We start from the raw sequence: 17,708 nt of genomic DNA, 5'->3' as shown, positions 1-17,708 counted from the left end.
GACGAGATTAAGTATCTTTGTTATTTAAATAGAGCTCCACACATTTATTAGCCATTCCAAGGCCATTGATGAAACCCAGGCCACCAGCGCCATAGTTGTGATATATCGGAACATTTTTTGTGAGATCCTGCTCAACCCTTGCACCTCCCTCCCTCGATGGCCTCAAGCCAACAACGACTCTCATGATCTCCAAATCAGCGCGTGACTTTTTGTGGAGAAGATGCGGGTAGATTTTCGAAGTCCTGTCGATGATGTCTTCGGTGTCTTCTCCGAAAGTATCAGGCGTTGAAACGTTTGGTTGATAAAATCCACCCAAAATTACCTCGTGTGTACCTGAAAATGGACGAGGTATAACATAGGTAGAGCTACTTGTCGTCCATGCGGCAACTGCTTTGTCGATTGTTGAATCACGTATAACAACAGCTTGGCCTCTCGTGGGATAGACTTTGTCATCGTCCGCAAGTAAAGCTGCACCAAGGCCGGAACAATTGAAGACAGCCGTTACACTATTTTCAATCACGTCTTCGAGTCTCTTTAACTTATGTCTTCTTGCCTTGACGCCCAACGTCTTAAATCTTTCAAATAATGAAGCAGTTAGCAATGGGGGATTAAATGTGATACCCGTGAATGACGCTTGGGACTTGCAGCCAAGAATATCAGATCTTCCCAACTTTAGGTCTGGAATGAAGCGCACTATGTCAACAACCTCTTCCTCGCGAATCTGTTCCGCAAAATGCTCCACTGTAGGTGTCTTCGTTATTCCTGGACGATCGTGTCCAATGAAAGCGACTATTTCATTAAAGCGCTCGTAAGTGTAACGAGCGAAATCGACAGTGTCAACGAATGGAGTGTAGTAGGCGCCAGCGTATGGCGATGCGTAGTGAATGGATTGGTCTCCCGGAAAGAATTCCGCTATGATGGTTATTGTATGTGGATCAATTCCACGTTCAATGAGCTCAAAAACAGTGTATAGGCCAATGATGCCAGCCCTGAAGTTAGCATCGAGCTATAAGGAGAATATCTGGAAGTAAAATGACATACCCAACGACCACGATCTGCGTCATAACAGTGGTTTACGTTGATTATTACAGATCACCAGATTTGCGCTTAAGGAGTCACGATGCACTACGATAAGCCGAATGCATCGAGCGCAGATGTCGCGTGCACCAACGACTTGATTGGTATTTTTGGGGCCTCAAATCAATCCACTCAATGTTAGTTTTTCAAGGAAAGGCAGAAGATCGTCTTTACGGATCTCAATAATTGAAGATTCAAAGCTGTTGATTCTCACTTTGGCGTCGGATGAGGCTGCCACACGTTGGAAAGCAACGCTGAAGGTATTTAAGCGAGTCATGAAAGTAAAGTCGTGCTGGTATGGTTTATCTTTTGTGTTTTGAGCAATCTTAGCTCTTGCTGAGTTGTCGAGTCCTCTGGGATATTTGGGAGCGAGCCCAATCACAAGATATGTATCAGACGCAGGATCCAAACTTGCAAGCACTAAAGGCTTAAGAGCATTGGCAAATGATTTATCGCCTTTTGTGGCAAGCATCAGAAACTCAATTTCGTTTATATTCTCAAGAAGCCAATTTCCCAATTTCGTAAGTATAAGTGGGTTATTGAACATGGCTAAATCGGGGATAGATCCGTCATTGAGCACACAGAGTCGATAAAGCCGCAAGTTTTTCATGAGCTTTCTCTCTAAGACTGACATACCTGTTCGGAAGATAATTTGCTGAACTTCTTTTGCTTTTTCTAGACCACGCATCAATAAGTCATAGCCCTTCAACTTCTTGATGTTGAGGGCATTCGTCAAGCTGTTAGTGTTTGAGGAAACAACACGGGAAGAGGCGCTGTGGCTATTCATGTTGAGCGCATCCCACGACAGCCAGAAGTTATTGACCCAAAGCTTCTCTTTTTCCTCTATTCTCTCGTTGATATCTTCATCTTTGTTGTGATCTTTTCCATTACCTCCAAAACGATCATCGCTCTCTAATAAAGCCGCAAGTGCATCAACACACTCCATTGCAGATAGCTGTCCGACAAATCCAAAGGTTCGGATGAAGCCTTCCCTGACAATTCCTTCGAGTCCATAAAGAGGGAGGTACTTGTTGAAGATGACGGGCAAGTTTTTTTTCACTGTGATATCCATATAAAGCCATTTCTGTTGAGCTACCGAAAGGGAGATGCCCATTTTCGCAAAGAGTTTGTGTAGCTTTTTTCTTCCATCATCAGTCCAGAGATTGAGTTTTGAGTTCACCATCGATGAGTAAAAGAAGGAGTCGTAAAGGGTCCAATGGCGCAATAAGAACAAGTGGTAGTCCTTATCAATTGTCAAAGCAGTTGAATCAGCCGTGCGCTCAGTGCTAACGTTCGTAGGCGTCAAACGATGTACTTCCTCTTGAAAAAGAGGCTGAATCTTATCGTAGACCTCTGGGTGAAGTCTATCTAGAGAAGAAGCGCCGATGATGGAGAGCCAGAGATTTTCCATGCTCGTCTCACCAATGGTAGAAAGCAATGCATAAATTAAAGCAGTGGTGGCGGTGAGAATGGCCGTTCCTTGGTTGTAGTAAGACTCAATGATATTCTCACTGGTACTGAGCTCTTTCCTTCGCTGCTTTCGTAACCGCTTCATCTCTCCTTCTTCTCGACGACGTTTTCTACTCTCTCCAGACCCATCTGAATCTTCCTGAAACGCGCCTTCATCGCTCTCTTCATCTTCAATCACCTCGTGTTCATCGGAGTCCTCCCCACTAGACTCGTCACTTGTCTCATGATCTGAGGCGTCTACTAGAACCTTGAAACTCTCACGTTCCTTCTGCAAGTTTTCATCGATGTACCCGTCGTCGAAGCAGACGACCATCTGAGACCCGAAGATGTTGTCCAAATTCCATGGCCTATTCCCGTCCAAGACGTAGATTTTTCTGCTGAATGAAGGCCCTTGGTCCTTGAAATCGAGATCTTCCGAGTTTATCGTCGGCAGTGTTTCGCTCTCGATCACATAGTCGTTTGGATCTATCTCAAAAAAAGACTCAATGTCAATCATTGCACCACATCCAATGAGCACAACATTGGTCACTTCAGAATCTAGCTTTTGATAGTGACCTTTAAGATCGGCATACCCAGCGACGGGGATCAACTGATACTGAATAAGGTTCTTCTTGAGCACTATACTGAGTATCTTCGCCGTACATATGCTGTCTATGTTGAGACAAGAAACAAACAAGATGAGTTTGCACGTTGAATGGGACAGGGAGGTTCGTTTGATTTCTGAAAACACCTGGCCATACTCGGAAGGGTTTATATACATCTGGCGGTTTTGTTTTGGTGCTATTTGTCTATGGAGATGCTATATAGAAATGGAGGTTCTGCTCTGGATTGGGTTCACGGTCACGTGCTCCCAAAACAAAAGAATACAATCGCGTCGCGCCATAGTTAGTTACTGTGATGGGTGCAAAAAGTTGCTAGCATCAAATTGTGTAGGTCATACATCGTTACATTTTTTCGTGAAAACCTATATAGTCGTGAAATCGTTCAGCAAGTCATGAGGGAGGTGAATTTTGGGACGGTGGGTCGATTGGGCGTCTAAACGTAAGAGAAGCTGCCAATACTTCGGCGTGCCCGTACGTTGATGTCCCAAGTAACAATACCGCCATCTTCGCAGCCAATATACAACTGATTCTCGAGCCAGTCCAATCCAGACAACTCCATCTCACCGTGGATATGATTAACCGACTGCTGGTACGAGTCGTGGCACGAATAACGGTGGGAAGAGTGTGGCGTCGCATCAGTCATCTCCACATCATGAGACAGTCCTTGGCCAGCCTCAACATCCAAGCGCAGTCTGACATCGTGAGGATCCAAAGCTTGCAGGTTGTGACGGTGATGAGGTTGGTGAGTTGAACCGTCTTGCAATGTTTCTTGGTTCACTGAGCTTGGCGTAGAGTTCCACTGCGGATGGTTGAGTTCTGGAGGCGCAACCTTGCCATCATCATCCTTACAGACTGGCATGGGCTGAGGCTGATACACATAGTCCTTAAAAAGCTTGGGGTTCTCCTCTGCAAGATAGTGATAGTCGTAGACCAAGGGAGCGGAAAAGTGGGACAGTGACTCGTCAAAAATCTCGAAACGCTTGTGTTTTTCAACGTTCTTTTCTTCTGCTTCCTCATAATTACCTCCAAAACTGTGCTTTCTTTGTGAGTTCATGAGCTTCTCGCGCACATTGAGCCTCTCGTGCTTATGGCGACCATACTGGTCTAATGCAAAGGGGAACACTAGCACTTGTTGGTTATCCTGGTCGAGATCACGTAAATCGACAAGATGAACCCTTCCAACATGCTCTGAAATGACAAGTAAGTCCTGAATGGCGGTGTGCAAGAACTTGCAACACCTGAAGGCGCCAGATTGGTGACCTGGCCTCGTGGACTTCACCTCAAAGAGAGGATCTTGAGTGGCTTTACGCAAATCATAAAGCAAGCAGGCGCCTTCCTGGAAAGCCACGGCCAATGTGTTTTCGTTGTTGTGATATGAGATACCAAAACCAGAGTCATATGAAGTTTTAATAACTTCGATTCGTGGATTTGGTGATTTTGGATCGAGCAAAAAGATGGAGCTGGAGTCACCCGTGGCAGTTAGAAGTCTACCGTCAGGCAGCTGATGCACATTGTTGAGGGATGTGTTGTTCTCACATACAAATTTACGGTCTGCAGTGACTCTGCTGTTGGCAATGTCCAAAATGTATAAATTGGAGTCGTTATTGCAGACATATGACGTAAAGTGATTATCCCCACCAGGATAGTTTGGATACACCGTAACAGCATTGTTGATCATTTCACCAAGCTTGTATGTGAGATCGCCATCAGTGTATGGGGAGTAGAACGAGAACAAGCCCTTAGGCAGTCTGTGGGATGTACCAGGGATCGATTTAGTTAAATCGGGGATATCCATCGAGAACACTTTCGACAGCGACGTGATCACTCCACCGGCAACCACATGCCCGCCAGCGCTGTGGTTGAAACATCTTGGAAAGTACGGTAGGCTCAAATAGTCGTACGACCTTAATGACTCCTCCCACAAGGGAAACACCAGTAGCGCCCTGATGGAATCGTCTAGTGTGTAGTAGACGGATCCAGTCTGAGCATCCACTTGCACCAAGTCCCTGAGTTGCCAGTGGTTGACCGAAGACCTTACGTTCGAGATGTAAGTTGGCTTCGGTTGGAGGTACTTGAGAGCGTTGTAGTAGTTCTGGAAGCACTTGTAGTTAGAGCTGAGAGACCTGCGGCGGTCCAGACATATCAGTCTTCTTCTGTCGTAGGCGCTCTCCGATATCGAAATAGTCATAGTGAGGTGGCAATAATAAACCTGAAAAGAAAAAGGAAAGTAGAAGAAAAAAAAATCGGATTTTTGGTCTTGCTTCAAAAGGACACTCGTCGTGTTATATATGACGTGAGGAGTGAGTGAGGGAGCTAGAAAAAGGAAGGTGAACGGCAGGAAAGAGAATGCAGGGGAGCCTTGGCTGCGACCGGTCCCCAATAGAAGCAAAAAAGAAAAAGAACAAAGGAAAGCATGCAAAACTCCAGTGTTAGGACGTTTCTCTCGATGAGATGGCCTGATCTATACTAGACGGTTGTAGTCTGCAAATATTTGTATCCTTGTTTGTTGCTTCCATCGGGGCCGCACCGGAGACCAATGGAGTAATGCAAAGTGGCTCCAGCAAAAGAGTCTTGTGCAACCGCGGTATACGCTTTGCGGCAAAGTTGTGAAAAGCCCGTAATTTGGACTTTCGTGTCGGGAAATGAGCACAGCCAAGTGATATGAAATGTAAGCTGGAGGTTGTTTTTTTTTTTTTGTTGCTAAGAATGTTCTTCCAATGATTGCTGACTTCCCATCTTTTTAGTGTGGCCTGTTCCATGACTTGTACTGCATGCAGTGCGAGCTGGCAAGGTTTCTCCATTTCCTTCACTCCAGAAGGTGAAAGTATGGGGAAATTGTCATGCGACATGAGAACAAAAGGAGCAGTTTGGTGTGGTCTCGAGGGAGATTTCCGAAGGAATAAACTGGTTGTGCTCAATCTGTCACCAGAATGATTTTGGCTTCGGTAATTTTATTTTAGATGTAATTTACTTTTTTTTTCTATTAATATTTTTCAACCCTTCAATTTCTTTTTTTACCGGCCACAGCTATGCAGTACAAGGCATAGTCTGCTTCGCTTACTGACGTCACCCAAAAGTGCTAATTCCTTAAGGAAAATGTTCACAGATCATCATATACTCATACAATCAATTCTACTTAAGAACATTAGCCGGTCTGGGTGCAACCTCAATTCTCAGTGACTACGTAGTTTGTTTTAACGACCCTCGTAGAAAAAGAAATTCTCTTCTCACCAAAACAGGGTCCTCTGACCTTCGCAAGCCTCGATTCATTCTTGCCGTATTAATCCGAGCATTAGCATTGTTCGCCCAAAAGCGTTATCAAAAGCTTTTTTTTTTTTCTTCTTCTTCTTCTTCTTTCTTTCTCTACATCAAATTCTCAGAGCCTTCTCTAGATGCGGTGAAAGTATGGCGAGTGAATTCACCTGAAATCGAAAAATCGCCATTAAGCTTCGAGTACTGCGATCCTGTTGCTACTATACTGCTTGTCACCTGCCATCTGTGTCTCATGATTTCGAGGTCTACACAAAATATCCAAGCACGTATTATTAATACTTATAATTTACCATTCCAAGCTCTTTTAACCCAGCCGCAGTCCCTAATATCGTTACTATTAGCATCAACCTTAAAGTTCTTCTCAGGATCGTCATACTTACCTCCAAAGTCGCCTGCGGGCTTCGAGATGCAAATGAAGTTGCCGTTAGGTAAGGGACATCTCATCTGTGACGATGGGAAAGGACAAGGACACTTTTTCGGGCTCGAAACACACTCTAGTGTGTCAGGACACAAATATTTCTCGCACTGGTTGTCTAGCACCTTTTGCTCGTATGAAGCTGGCTCTTCAGACCCGTGATGAAACTGATTCTGAAAAAAATCAAATATGCTAGCAGACACAATGTTTGCGAGAATGAATACAAAAAGGGGTTTGAGGAGGATTGGCTGCATCGGAATGGTGAAACTGTTGATGTCAAGAGTAGGTACTTGACAGCTTGGTGATTTTGGGCTCCCTCGCCTACGTGTTTTTCGTGCAGGAATGGGTGCAAAATGGCTTCTGTTGGAAAAGTTGGGTACTAGTCGAAGAGTTCTGAGGCGAACCCTGTAGTAGGCTTTTTTTTTTTTGTTTTTTTTTGTTTTTCTTCTTTGTTTTTCTTTCCTTTTCAAATTTTCTTGCTGCTTATATATTGATGGATGCGTGAAACCTCACTGCCTCCCCAGTTCGATCAAATTCGCCGCGTCATGTAATTAAAGTAACTCCAGCGCTGAAAGTAATGGCACAATGGACTTTCGTCAGCCATGAAATCTTTTTCTTTGTATATATATATATATATATATATATTTTTTTTGAACTTACATCTTATTTGCTCGTGATATGGATTCAAATCAGCATTTACTCGGCAAGAACCACCCTATGGAAGAGGATAACGACGTTGATGTGCTGTTGGGTTCCAATTTAGAAAAAGACTCGGAGCAAGAGCTAGACGATAGTCTTGTATTCGTTCAGCAAGACGATACCGAGGACACAGGGTCGTTGTTCACGAGAAAGATAACCTTCGAACTTTCTGATTCCGATGATGAAGAGGATGCGGAAGGATACTTCGCACGGAGTAATAGCAATCCCCATAATCGTGATACTTTAACCTCCAGTGCCGATCCCACTGTGGGGACCATCTCCTTCAACTTTCGGTCTTATCGAAGCCTAAGAAAGTTCGAAATCAACATCTATAATTATAGGATAGGTAAGGAGGCTGCGCAAGGTGGTACTAGTGAGGTCATCTTCGGTGAGCCTATGGTTAGGGAATTCAATCCTCAGGCTCCAATCAACGCAGAGCTCAGTGGTGAGAGCTGCAGTCTCTGTGAAGCGAACCCTTGTAAGTCCATCCTTCTTCGTGAAGAGAGGTTTGAGTCACCTCGTATTCTCGGTCTTTCGGTAGAGACGCCGCCCAGAAAGTTCCTCGTGATCGTGGACGCCTTGTCCACAGAGATAGCGAAAGGTAATGTCGTTTCTCCATCTGCGTTTCATGACTTGTATAGGCATGGTTCCAAATACGTTGGTATAATCGCTGAGAACGTGGAATACTTGATCACAGTAACGTGTTCCTCATGTAAGCAGTTCACCAATCGGCTCCAAAGACTTCTGGCATTGGCTGTTAGAGCAATTAGACTCTTTGATGAAGAAAATGAGCATATTTTACACGAAGGCTTGGAAGACTTCAATTCACAATTGCATGAAAGCTATGCTGACTGCGCCGGGTTGTTGAAAGACCTCTATCAATTTGAAAACAAAGTCAGGGAGAAGAAGTTGTTTTGGCAGGCGAACGCCTCTGAAACAATCACACTGATGGAAGAGGCTGCGTACTTTGATGCCCATGTGGATGATATTGAGGAGAATTTTCGGGAACACAACGATGAGACCATATATTTCACAGACTCACAAGAATCTTGTTACATTGATTTGTATAAAAACGCAATGCAATTCTTGATAGAAGAGGACGCAGGTACCTTGGTCAATCAGTTGGGATGCGCCTTGAGCCAGATCCTAGTGGATTTGAAAGAATTGCAAGAAATCGTGAAGATCATCTTGGGATGGCTTGTTGGGAGGCTCTATTAAATGAGTCATGCTTTGAGAAGCATGTGTGATACCCATAGAATCATGAGCTTTTAATGTACAAACTAACCTGGAATAAATCCGCTCATGCAAATTGAGTTTGAATACACCGCAAAACCCCACAGACGAAGAGCTTGTTTGCATTAACAAATCAGCTTCCTACAATAACAAGATAATTGATTCTATAGCTACTTGCGAGCCGGTATAAGCCCGACCTACGCTAGATTTTCAGTAAATTGTTTTATTCATGAGTATGAAAACGTCAACGGATAGCCATATACGTAGCCTTTGCTTCAACGGAGTCGTTGGACTTTTCATCGTACTTCCGTGGATAAGAAGTCGAGTTCCTATTGAAGACCTTCAATTTATTGAGCGTTCTCGACTTTACCAGTGATAGCGTGCTTGCAATGGAGCGAGTCTCTGAATCGAAAGAAGATGATTTCTTAGACATTGTATAAATTGAGTACAATTTATGAAAATTTAGAAGAATAAAATTAAAGAGAATTGATTCTTTTAAATACTCGATATGATCTCATCCCCACAAATTGCAAGGTTGATGACAAATTGTTTAACTTCAGGTGTGTGTGCACCCTGTCAAGTCAAGCAGCAGTCTTTCCTGCCGATTCAGCTGACACATATTGGGAGGCTTTAGCAATAAATCTTGCACAGTACCAATTGTGTATTCTCCAGATTTAGCCACTTCTTACTTCCACGAGTACTATCTTGGTGTGAGGACGCTATCCGGTAGAGAGGATGCTGCAGCCCACCTGATGGGGAGGAAAACCGCAACACAGTACAGTCACCACCGCTTAATTCGGTTTGCCACTACAAAGATACTGATGATTTACGAGCTGGATTAGAATTCTCAGAGCTTCGAAAAGACACTCGACAATTTACGAAGGTGCCTAACTCTTGCAATTGAGGGTCCCACGACAGGGAATCGCTCGATTGCGTTGCAAGAGTCTCGAATCAAACAAATCTTATCAAGGCAGCTCTCGAAATTCCCCCGCTCAAGCAACTCAAAACCTAGACCATTGGGCCCGTTACATGTCTTATCCAGTCGAGTATCACGAACTTAGTCTGATGTATGAGTCACGACTGCGCGCAAACCAAATACGAGCTTTCTTTTACGGCGCCGCTGCGGTGGTTCCGCCGTACGCCCCCTCAAAACATCTCTACCGTACGTCTAACAATGTTGCTTACAAATGCTCCAGGAACACTCCAGGCGCGGCTGAGACAGAGTCTGCGGATTCAAAGGGTGTCGAAAAAAAAAATTCATGACTAGAAAAAAAGGGGCGAGCTGGGAATTGAACCCAGGGCCTCTCGCATGTTTGTATGTCGGTTCGGTGTACCGAGCCGTCGCCCAAAGCGAGAATCATACCACTAGACCACACGCCCGAAACATGGCTGAATTGTGGGCAGAATATATCAGTCTGAAATATTGAGCGCACAATTAATACTTTCTTCTTTTAGTATAATTTTTTTAAGAATTTAAATATAGCACAAAGTCAAAGACAGGTCAAAAAAGCCACCACAGATTTTACAAGCTCCTAAATACCCTTTGAAATTTTAGAATATTTTTTGCGTCGTTGGCCAAGACTATGAGGCATTCAACTTTTCCATTTTGCTCTCGATCAGGTATAAATATATAAAATTGGTTCAGCATAACCATGAAAGCATCTAGTACTGGGTAAGTTTGGCAGATGCGCTGAAGTAATGCAATAGTGTCCACAACATGAGTTTGTTAATAGGCTTGTTTACCTACAGCGACTAGGTTTTTGCTACAAAGAGGAATAACAAAAAAAATCCTTTCTTCTCTTTAAGGCGACCTCGACAGAATCTTTGTGAGACTCTTGAGAGACTTCATCAAAATCACGGTGCCGTGAGTGAAACACTTCCTATCGTATGACTTATCAACGTTGCAGCTTTAATGTTGAAAATCACTGTGTTGCCGAAACTTACGACTTCCAGCAATGGCTGTTTGATTGTTGGCCGCCGTGTTCGCTTGCCTGGCAATTTGTACATCTATTTGAGCATCGCAGAAGAAAATCGTGTGGGTATTTTGTTTACCTTCAAGAGCGGTAATGAATTTAGAATTAAGAGAAGGGAAATACCACAATGCATGCGCTAAATCTGTTTGATAGGTGTCGAGGTTATCCAAGGTGAGTCAATGAAGGAGAGTTTCAGCGATGGCGCAAAGTGTCCTCTCTACCAGGTTGGAGTACATCAAATCAGTATTCTGCCATCGGAAAGTACAAGTGAAGTTTTTGGTCGAAAAATTGACATGAAAAAGGAAGGTCTAAACTGTCGTCGATTGGAACTGCCATATTGATTAAGAGATTAAATTCTGGCATTTTTCGCAGCCATTGCAGAAAGGCAAATTTAGAAATGTGGCTGGACGTTTCCTCTGTGGCAATCAGGCGATTGCAACTTAACCATGATGTACCTACTGAATCATTGAGTTGGCTTGTCACGTATATATAGAAAGGTGTGTAGCCCCTCAATTCTGCGACTTGAGCAGCAGAGGCTAAGTAAGTAAAGAAATACGCCCCTCGTATTGACTGAAAACAGTATATTAAATATTATTAAGTATGTGAATAGCACACTTTCAGTGAGTAAGTGAATAAATAAACATCACTCTTTGCTTGCCTGTAACCTTTCGATGCCTCTCATTGCATCCTCCACCTCCATACGAACCTCTTGAAGGGCACGCAGCTCTGAACGTACACCAAAGCCCCAAATTAAACCATTCAACACGCCAGTAACTGCAATTAGAGTGCTTGTAAGCGAAAGAAGGATGGAAGACCAGGCTTGTTTTTGGGCAGCAAAAGTCATGCCAATATGAATGGCGATAACAAGAAGGATGGAGGTTAAAAAGTGATACTTACGCCATGTAGCCTGAAAAGGGATGGTTTTGGAAAGATATTCAGTGATTTCATCGTGTGCGTCCTCGTACAACTTGCGTAATTCTGCACTTCCATGATCATCGTGGTGGATCGTTCTATCCCTCTGGCTTACCACAAGGTTCACCTCAAAAGCAAAATGGTCAGAGGCCGAGCATGAAATTGGAGGGGGGAGCAACTCCGTAAATCTTACTGCAGCCAGCACTGGGGTGAGAGTTTGAGAATCGATGAGGACGTAGTCCAAACGGCATGCCTCATGAGGTTGGCGATTAGGGTGCCACGTGTTGAAGACGGAGTTGCAAGTCACGCCGGCCTTGAGGATTTGATCCTGTGGCGACATACAAGCGATTTCCTGTGGCAGGGGATTATTTTCGCCTTGAAGAATCTCCCACGAGTCTGCTAACCCACCTTCCATAGTGAATAGCTTGTAAGGCAACAGGTTTGGCTTCGAATTAAGGTCACCAACCTGAATGACAGCATAATTTGCCTTCTTTAAAGTTTTTACTAATTTGGCCATATCCCACGCCTGGCAAGCTCTGTGGGTGGAGTAAGCTGCATCACCCAGAGAAGCGTACGGAGCATGCATGTGTGAATTAAGAAGAGCGATGGGGGGTGTTTGTGGAGTGATTGGCTCTAAAATTGTGACGGCTATGGATTTTCCCACGAGCCAGTCACCTCTAAAAAATGCACTAGGTCTTCCATTAATAGGGAACCTGTAAAGAAACGAGTTGTTGATAGGGATCTTCAGGAGAATGGCCAAACCAGGGCCCGCAATTATACCGGAACGAAATAAACGACGGTATGGATACTGGGCCCGACACTTTTCATCGATGTAAAGCCAGTCTTCCTCAACCCAGACCTCCTGAAGAGCCACTATATCGTAATCCGTAACGGCCAATTGGTTTGCTATCCACCGAAGCCTGGCCTTTCTATGCTTTGAGATGTATTTGAGACCCCAGGCATTTAGCGTTAGGAGTCTCACCTGATGCTTTTCCATCTTATGTTAACGACTGGAACTCTTGGAAAGAGTAAGGGCGAATATACTGTTAGAGGTTGTTTCCGGGTGTGTGATAAAGACTGTTTATGTATCCTGTACGGAGATAAATACTTATTTTAGCAAATCATCGTCACCCACGAGATTGGTTTAAAAAGAACGTAAATATGTGGCATTTTTTTAAGTGAATGCAAGCAAATATAAATATTCAGAGCATTTCTACAGTCAAATCTCGTCATATTTCTAATTCCCTGACTTGTTGTAACTCCTCCTCGTCTACCCAAAAACTTCGGTGCACATACATAACCTGTCAGCAGCAGAACGATGCACAAGTCACTAAATTTCTTTTTAAATCTTTTTGGTTGTCGTCTGAGTATGCGAGATTGATAAGTGGTTAAGATGGGGATTCTGTGAGAAAATCTGGTCCTCCTTTATGAAATATTCGACGGAATAACTGGAACAATCTCTTCGCAACCGGCGCGGTGCATATCTACTTTAAGCCAGTCATCAAGATTACGTCATGTGCAGTCCGCTTCAACGTACATTTAGGGGAATCAAAACATCATTAAACGGTGAGGATGAGTGTGTCAGCTTCCGCAATACAGGAGTTCGATGCGGTCCGCAAGGAAATGCATGAGTTTATCCAGCGCTTCCAAGCATTCTCACTTCAACACAGACTGAATATCCTGACGACCAAGCTGCAACATGTGAACAAAGTGAAGGAACTCGAAAAGCGTGTTAAGTCGCTTCAGGTTGAAATAACTGCAACAAATGAGAAGGTCGAGAAGACGGAAACTCTAATAACGCAATCAATTCGCGGCCTTCAAACGAAGCAAGAGAAGGTCGACGCACTCACAAACCAACTGGAAAGCAGGAAAGCCGCCAAAGTCCAGCTACAGAAAGACGTGGACAGTATGAGAAAGGAAGTTGGAGAGCTAGAGGAAGCTTTTAACAATACACATGCTGCGCTAGGAAAGCAAGCACTGAAAGATTCCGAGGAACTCACGAAGTTCGAGCAGTACCTTGGTCTACGGATCGAGGCTGTAGATATCGACTTGCTCAAGTTTAAGTTTGTTAATGTTGACCCCGTTGACGTTGATCGTGAGGTTTGGTGTGAACTTTCTGTTGCTGAACAGGATTATAAAATTGGTCTTACCAATCCAAGTTTGCCGAAAGATGTCGTTCTTAGAATACAGAAGGAACTCAATCTGCACGGAGAGCTTGTTGCTTTTCTTCAGGCCATGCGCCAGGCATTGAGAGTTCAACTTTCCTGATATTCTCATATAACACATGACCTCTGAGAATATAAAGTCGTTGTTTTTCTAAAAGCTGTTAAACAAGCATCCATGGCATACTGGCTCATCTACCTTGTGACGATATTGTCCCACTTTGTTGTTGCACTGTTCCATGATGATGGCCTCGTTCCCCAAGCGAGAACATTTAAGAGCCTTGAAGATTTGAAAGACTCGACATTTTGGCGTAACTTCGTTATGACACGAAATCCTATTATTGCCAATACGACTGCTTTGTATATTGAAGATACAAATTCGGTTTTCATTTTTGATGAAAGAGTGGAGCCAGCAAAATGGAAAGTTTGGCTTGGCTGGAAGCCTGATGTTAGGTTGACAGAAGTAAGTTTGGGGGCTAAAAGTGATGATATCTCGATTGATCATTTCCCTCTTGTTACAGTTTCAGCTGAGCACAACAGTGACTCTGGCTCCGTGGAGAGAGAGTTAACCGATGGGTTTGGAATCGCTGTGTCTGTCAATCTGAGAATGTCGAGCAAACTTTTGACTGTCGGTCTCAAAACAGGGTTAAGTTCTGTCTATGGTGTTGATGTCACCTTGACCGAGGCGATAATTTGTACTGCTTCAAAGGGCGGAAAAGTGCAAATGCAAGTGAGTACCAAAGTAAGTTATTTTCCTCTAGCAAAGAGCCGAAGAGTTGACTATGTGGAGAGGGGTAAAATATTCAATTTTGGCAGCTGGGAAAGCGTGTCATCAAGGATTGATAACGAGGAGTACGAGGGTGCTATGTTCTACTCGCCCAGAGTTTTATCGCAACAACGCTGTGTAACTAATGAAAGCTACTTTGAAAATATAGGAAATAGACGATGGTTGCTGAGACTGCCTTCTTCAAAGGCTAAAGGATCAGAGGAGACGCTGGATCAATCGGAATGTATAGACCTGACAAATGTATAACATTTGAATCTTACCAAACAGTAAACTCCAGATATGCATTTCATTCCTTTGTCACCTCATGTGAGTATCATTTTCATGTTACTTCATAGTGAATTGATCAAGACTATGAGAGGGTAATCTTTCATTTTCAATCATAAAATCATTCAATGTGAAAACCTCGATACAACCCTCACTGTGAAACCAATTGCGTATTTTATATCACTTGATTGTCATTTGTTGATTTTTTAATGTCTTGCCAAATTTTAAGATAGAAACCACAGCTCTCTTGTTTTCTATTTTCACCGCATTTTACTACAGGATGTGCAAAATCGGACATGGGTTTTTAACAGTCGAAAAAAAAATCGAAATCCTCACATCATTTAATGGCACATGGTAATTGACACGGAAAAGAACTATAAGAAACGAGGAGAATATCACAAGCCTAGGGTACAGATGATCTCCGAGACTATGGTGGCAATAAGCTGCGGAGATAACGGTCGCATTCGTCGGTCTCGCATACGCTCTTAAATCCACTAAAGTAGAAAGGCCTCAAGACGAAAAGGTTGCGTCTCTTGTGTGGTCTTTAATAACCTACACTTAAGGCCGGCAGAACACGAATAAAGTGCTTGAGCTTTGTTGAGCAGCCTTTTGCTCTCCTAAAGGTCCGACCCGCGGGGCCGACCGTTTCCAAGAAAAGAGCCGCATGTCACATGTATACTATATAATCTCCATCTTTCCTGCGAAGATACAACAACCCCATCTCAATTGAGCTTCTCCCTTGGATTTTTAAGCAAGAATGAGCGATCACTCAAAGCGCGTTATCACCCATATGAATAAAGATCACCAATTGGCCTTGGTTGATTATGTTGTTGTTTACGGCAAGGTGCCGGTGGGTGAGCTTGATCCCTCAAGTGTGCAGATGATAGCCGTAGACGAGAAGTCTACTACACTTTCGTTCAAAAGAAATTCGAAGACAGAAGAATTGAAGTTATCGTGGAACGAGCTTCCTGAAGGGGACAAGGTCCAGGTCAACAGCATCATGGACATCAAGGCGAAGGTAATCGCAATGGCGAAATACGCAGCCTCTGTCCAAGGCTTCTCTCACCAGCAGTTGAAGAAAGTTGTTTTACCTAACAGGCCAACTCAGGTTTTCATGTACCTTGTGGCGGTCGCTCTCGCTCTTGGCACGGTTGACAAGTATTGGTTGAGAAATCTCATCAGCAAAGACGTCTATTTGTCTCAATTGGTTTCTTACACACCCAAAATTTTAAAAACATGGGGTGCGTTGTTCGAGGACCACGTAAGAACCTTTACCATTGCTTTATACGCCGTTCATCTTGTTGAGATTGCAGTTGTGTCCTTGCCAAAGTTGAACAAGTATAGAGCTTCGACCTGGAGAAAGCTAGCATGGGCCGGAATGCACTTGGTGGAAGGGTTTTTGATTTTCCCAAGGCTCAATAAGGCTCTAGAAGAGGCCCATTAAGCATGGTACACTGCGGATTGTATGATCTTTTCTGATGGAAGTTTCTTGCGAATTGTGATTGATGAGGAGACTCAAAGCTTGATAGGTAACCAAGTACCCATATAATCCTCCTTGAATTCGTATGTAGTCTGGTTTATAATTTGTCCAGTCCAAAATATGGCTCCACTGTCGTCAGATAAAATGTTTCGGTAGAGCATGTATAGCTCTGCTTCTGTATGTCACTTTTTTTTGTTTTCTTTTTTTTTTTATAAAAACAACATATCCTCATTAAAGTAAATAAACTATATCGCTATAGAAAACAAACCTTTAATCACCTTCACTTGTCAGAGACACTTACCCTACAAAGGTATAGGCGTCTCTCAGATATTACAGTCCAAATGGACTAATCTTTTGCATCGCGACAGGAACTATATCACAAGCTCGATGTCAGCAAGTTAGCTCACCGCTTATCGAGATTTCATCAGCGTCTCATCATTTCACACGGTTATAGCCATGTATGTGCAATGATCAAAACTTTTTTTTTTTAATACGCTGATTGGGTCATTTTTTTTTTATAGACTTCATGTATTAGAGGAGCGTTAGGATTTCAGTGTTGCCACTTCCATTCTAACTCGAAAACTATATCATTATAGAAAACAAAACCCCTAATATCCTCAACTAGTGTCAATCCATTACCGTGCGGTGCGAATGATCCCCTCTGAACTTCAGCCGTGACTATTCTATGAATTCCCACTCGTCATTAAGTGTGCGTTTATTGACCCATTGGAGTAACTCGTCGCATCGCCGACCTCAAAGCTCGATTCAGGAGCTCTGGGAGGGTCACTCCCTCGTTGCCCAGCTGTCGTCGCCCTTTGTAGGTGATTCTGACGATTTTTACGAACCAATTAAGTTTCCTCAAGTTGTCGAACGAGGTATCCTCAGGAGCTAACATCTCCCTAAGATTCATCGCTCGCAGAAACCCTAGGTGGTCCCACCAATATTGCGATATCGCACATTCATTGTAGATGTGCTGAAGAAAAACATCCAGAGTAATTTCCTTTTTTTTTATAGACTTCATGTATTAGAGGAGCGTTAGGAGTTCAGTGTTGCCACTTCCATTCTAACTGGAAAACTATATCATTATAGAAAACAAAACCTCCTTCATTTCACTCTGTGCTGCCTACCAGTCGCAGTTAAACATTATTTTATCTTGATTAATCCCAAAGTAGGGAGAAAAATTTAAAAACAAGGTTTTTAAAACAGACATCCTAGAGTAATTGCTCCATGGTTATTTATATGAAGGCAACTTGTCCGAGTGGTTAAGGAGAAAGATTAGAAATCTTTTGGGCTTTGCCCGCGCAGGTTCGAGTCCTGCAGTTGTCGTACCATCAGTTTTTTGATTTCGACTCAAATATTTT

General features: G+C 43.3%; 8 protein-coding genes and 1 non-coding gene across 9 annotated transcripts; 5 read left to right on the top strand and 4 right to left on the bottom strand. All coding sequences in view use genetic code 12, as the record gives it.

Annotated features, from left to right (window-relative positions):
* Positions 1-7: 7 nt before the first annotated feature.
* On the bottom strand, positions 8-1,064 carry CJI96_0005287 (FAD-dependent oxidoreductase; the record flags this gene model as incomplete). The annotated part of the gene is made up of 2 exons (XM_054702306.1): positions 8-989; positions 1,042-1,064. The coding sequence occupies 2 exons, from the start codon at positions 1,062-1,064 to the stop codon at positions 8-10; spliced, it is 1,005 nt and encodes a 334-aa protein (XP_054558281.1).
* A 131-nt stretch (positions 1,065-1,195) lies between these two features.
* CDC45 (DNA replication initiation factor CDC45) lies at positions 1,196-3,307 on the bottom strand (the record flags this gene model as incomplete). Its single annotated transcript, XM_029036286.2, has 1 exon — positions 1,196-3,307. The coding sequence occupies one exon, from the start codon at positions 3,305-3,307 to the stop codon at positions 1,196-1,198; it is 2,112 nt and encodes a 703-aa protein (XP_028889177.2).
* Positions 3,308-3,582: 275 nt separating this feature from the next.
* Positions 3,583-5,337, bottom strand: CJI96_0005285 (uncharacterized protein; the record flags this gene model as incomplete). The annotated part of the gene is made up of 1 exon (XM_029036285.2): positions 3,583-5,337. The coding sequence occupies one exon, from the start codon at positions 5,335-5,337 to the stop codon at positions 3,583-3,585; it is 1,755 nt and encodes a 584-aa protein (XP_028889176.2).
* Positions 5,338-7,515: 2,178 nt separating this feature from the next.
* CJI96_0005284 (uncharacterized protein) lies at positions 7,516-8,754 on the top strand (the record flags this gene model as incomplete). Its single annotated transcript, XM_029036284.2, has 1 exon — positions 7,516-8,754. The coding sequence occupies one exon, from the start codon at positions 7,516-7,518 to the stop codon at positions 8,752-8,754; it is 1,239 nt and encodes a 412-aa protein (XP_028889175.2).
* A 2,631-nt stretch (positions 8,755-11,385) lies between these two features.
* On the bottom strand, positions 11,386-12,651 carry ISC1 (inositol phosphosphingolipid phospholipase; the record flags this gene model as incomplete). Its single annotated transcript, XM_029036283.2, has 1 exon — positions 11,386-12,651. The coding sequence occupies one exon, from the start codon at positions 12,649-12,651 to the stop codon at positions 11,386-11,388; it is 1,266 nt and encodes a 421-aa protein (XP_028889174.2).
* A 575-nt stretch (positions 12,652-13,226) lies between these two features.
* On the top strand, positions 13,227-13,922 carry CJI96_0005282 (uncharacterized protein; the record flags this gene model as incomplete). Its single annotated transcript, XM_029036282.2, has 1 exon — positions 13,227-13,922. One exon carries the CDS (start codon positions 13,227-13,229, stop codon positions 13,920-13,922), a length of 696 nt encoding a protein of 231 aa, XP_028889173.2.
* Positions 13,923-13,994: 72 nt separating this feature from the next.
* On the top strand, positions 13,995-14,849 carry CJI96_0005281 (uncharacterized protein; the record flags this gene model as incomplete). Its single annotated transcript, XM_029036281.1, has 1 exon — positions 13,995-14,849. One exon carries the CDS (start codon positions 13,995-13,997, stop codon positions 14,847-14,849), a length of 855 nt encoding a protein of 284 aa, XP_028889172.1.
* Positions 14,850-15,657: 808 nt separating this feature from the next.
* CJI96_0005280 (uncharacterized protein) lies at positions 15,658-16,311 on the top strand (the record flags this gene model as incomplete). Its single annotated transcript, XM_029036280.2, has 1 exon — positions 15,658-16,311. One exon carries the CDS (start codon positions 15,658-15,660, stop codon positions 16,309-16,311), a length of 654 nt encoding a protein of 217 aa, XP_028889171.2.
* Positions 16,312-17,591: 1,280 nt separating this feature from the next.
* Positions 17,592-17,673, top strand: CJI96_0005279. The gene has a single exon. It is a non-coding gene; the product is annotated as a tRNA-Ser (tRNA).
* Positions 17,674-17,708: the final 35 nt, after the last annotated feature.

This window comes from Candidozyma auris, chromosome 7 (genome assembly GCF_003013715.1).
Source record: "Candidozyma auris chromosome 7, complete sequence".
Taxonomy (NCBI): Eukaryota; Fungi; Ascomycota; class Pichiomycetes; order Serinales; family Metschnikowiaceae; genus Candidozyma; species Candidozyma auris.
This window is presented reverse-complemented; position numbering and strand designations above follow the sequence as displayed.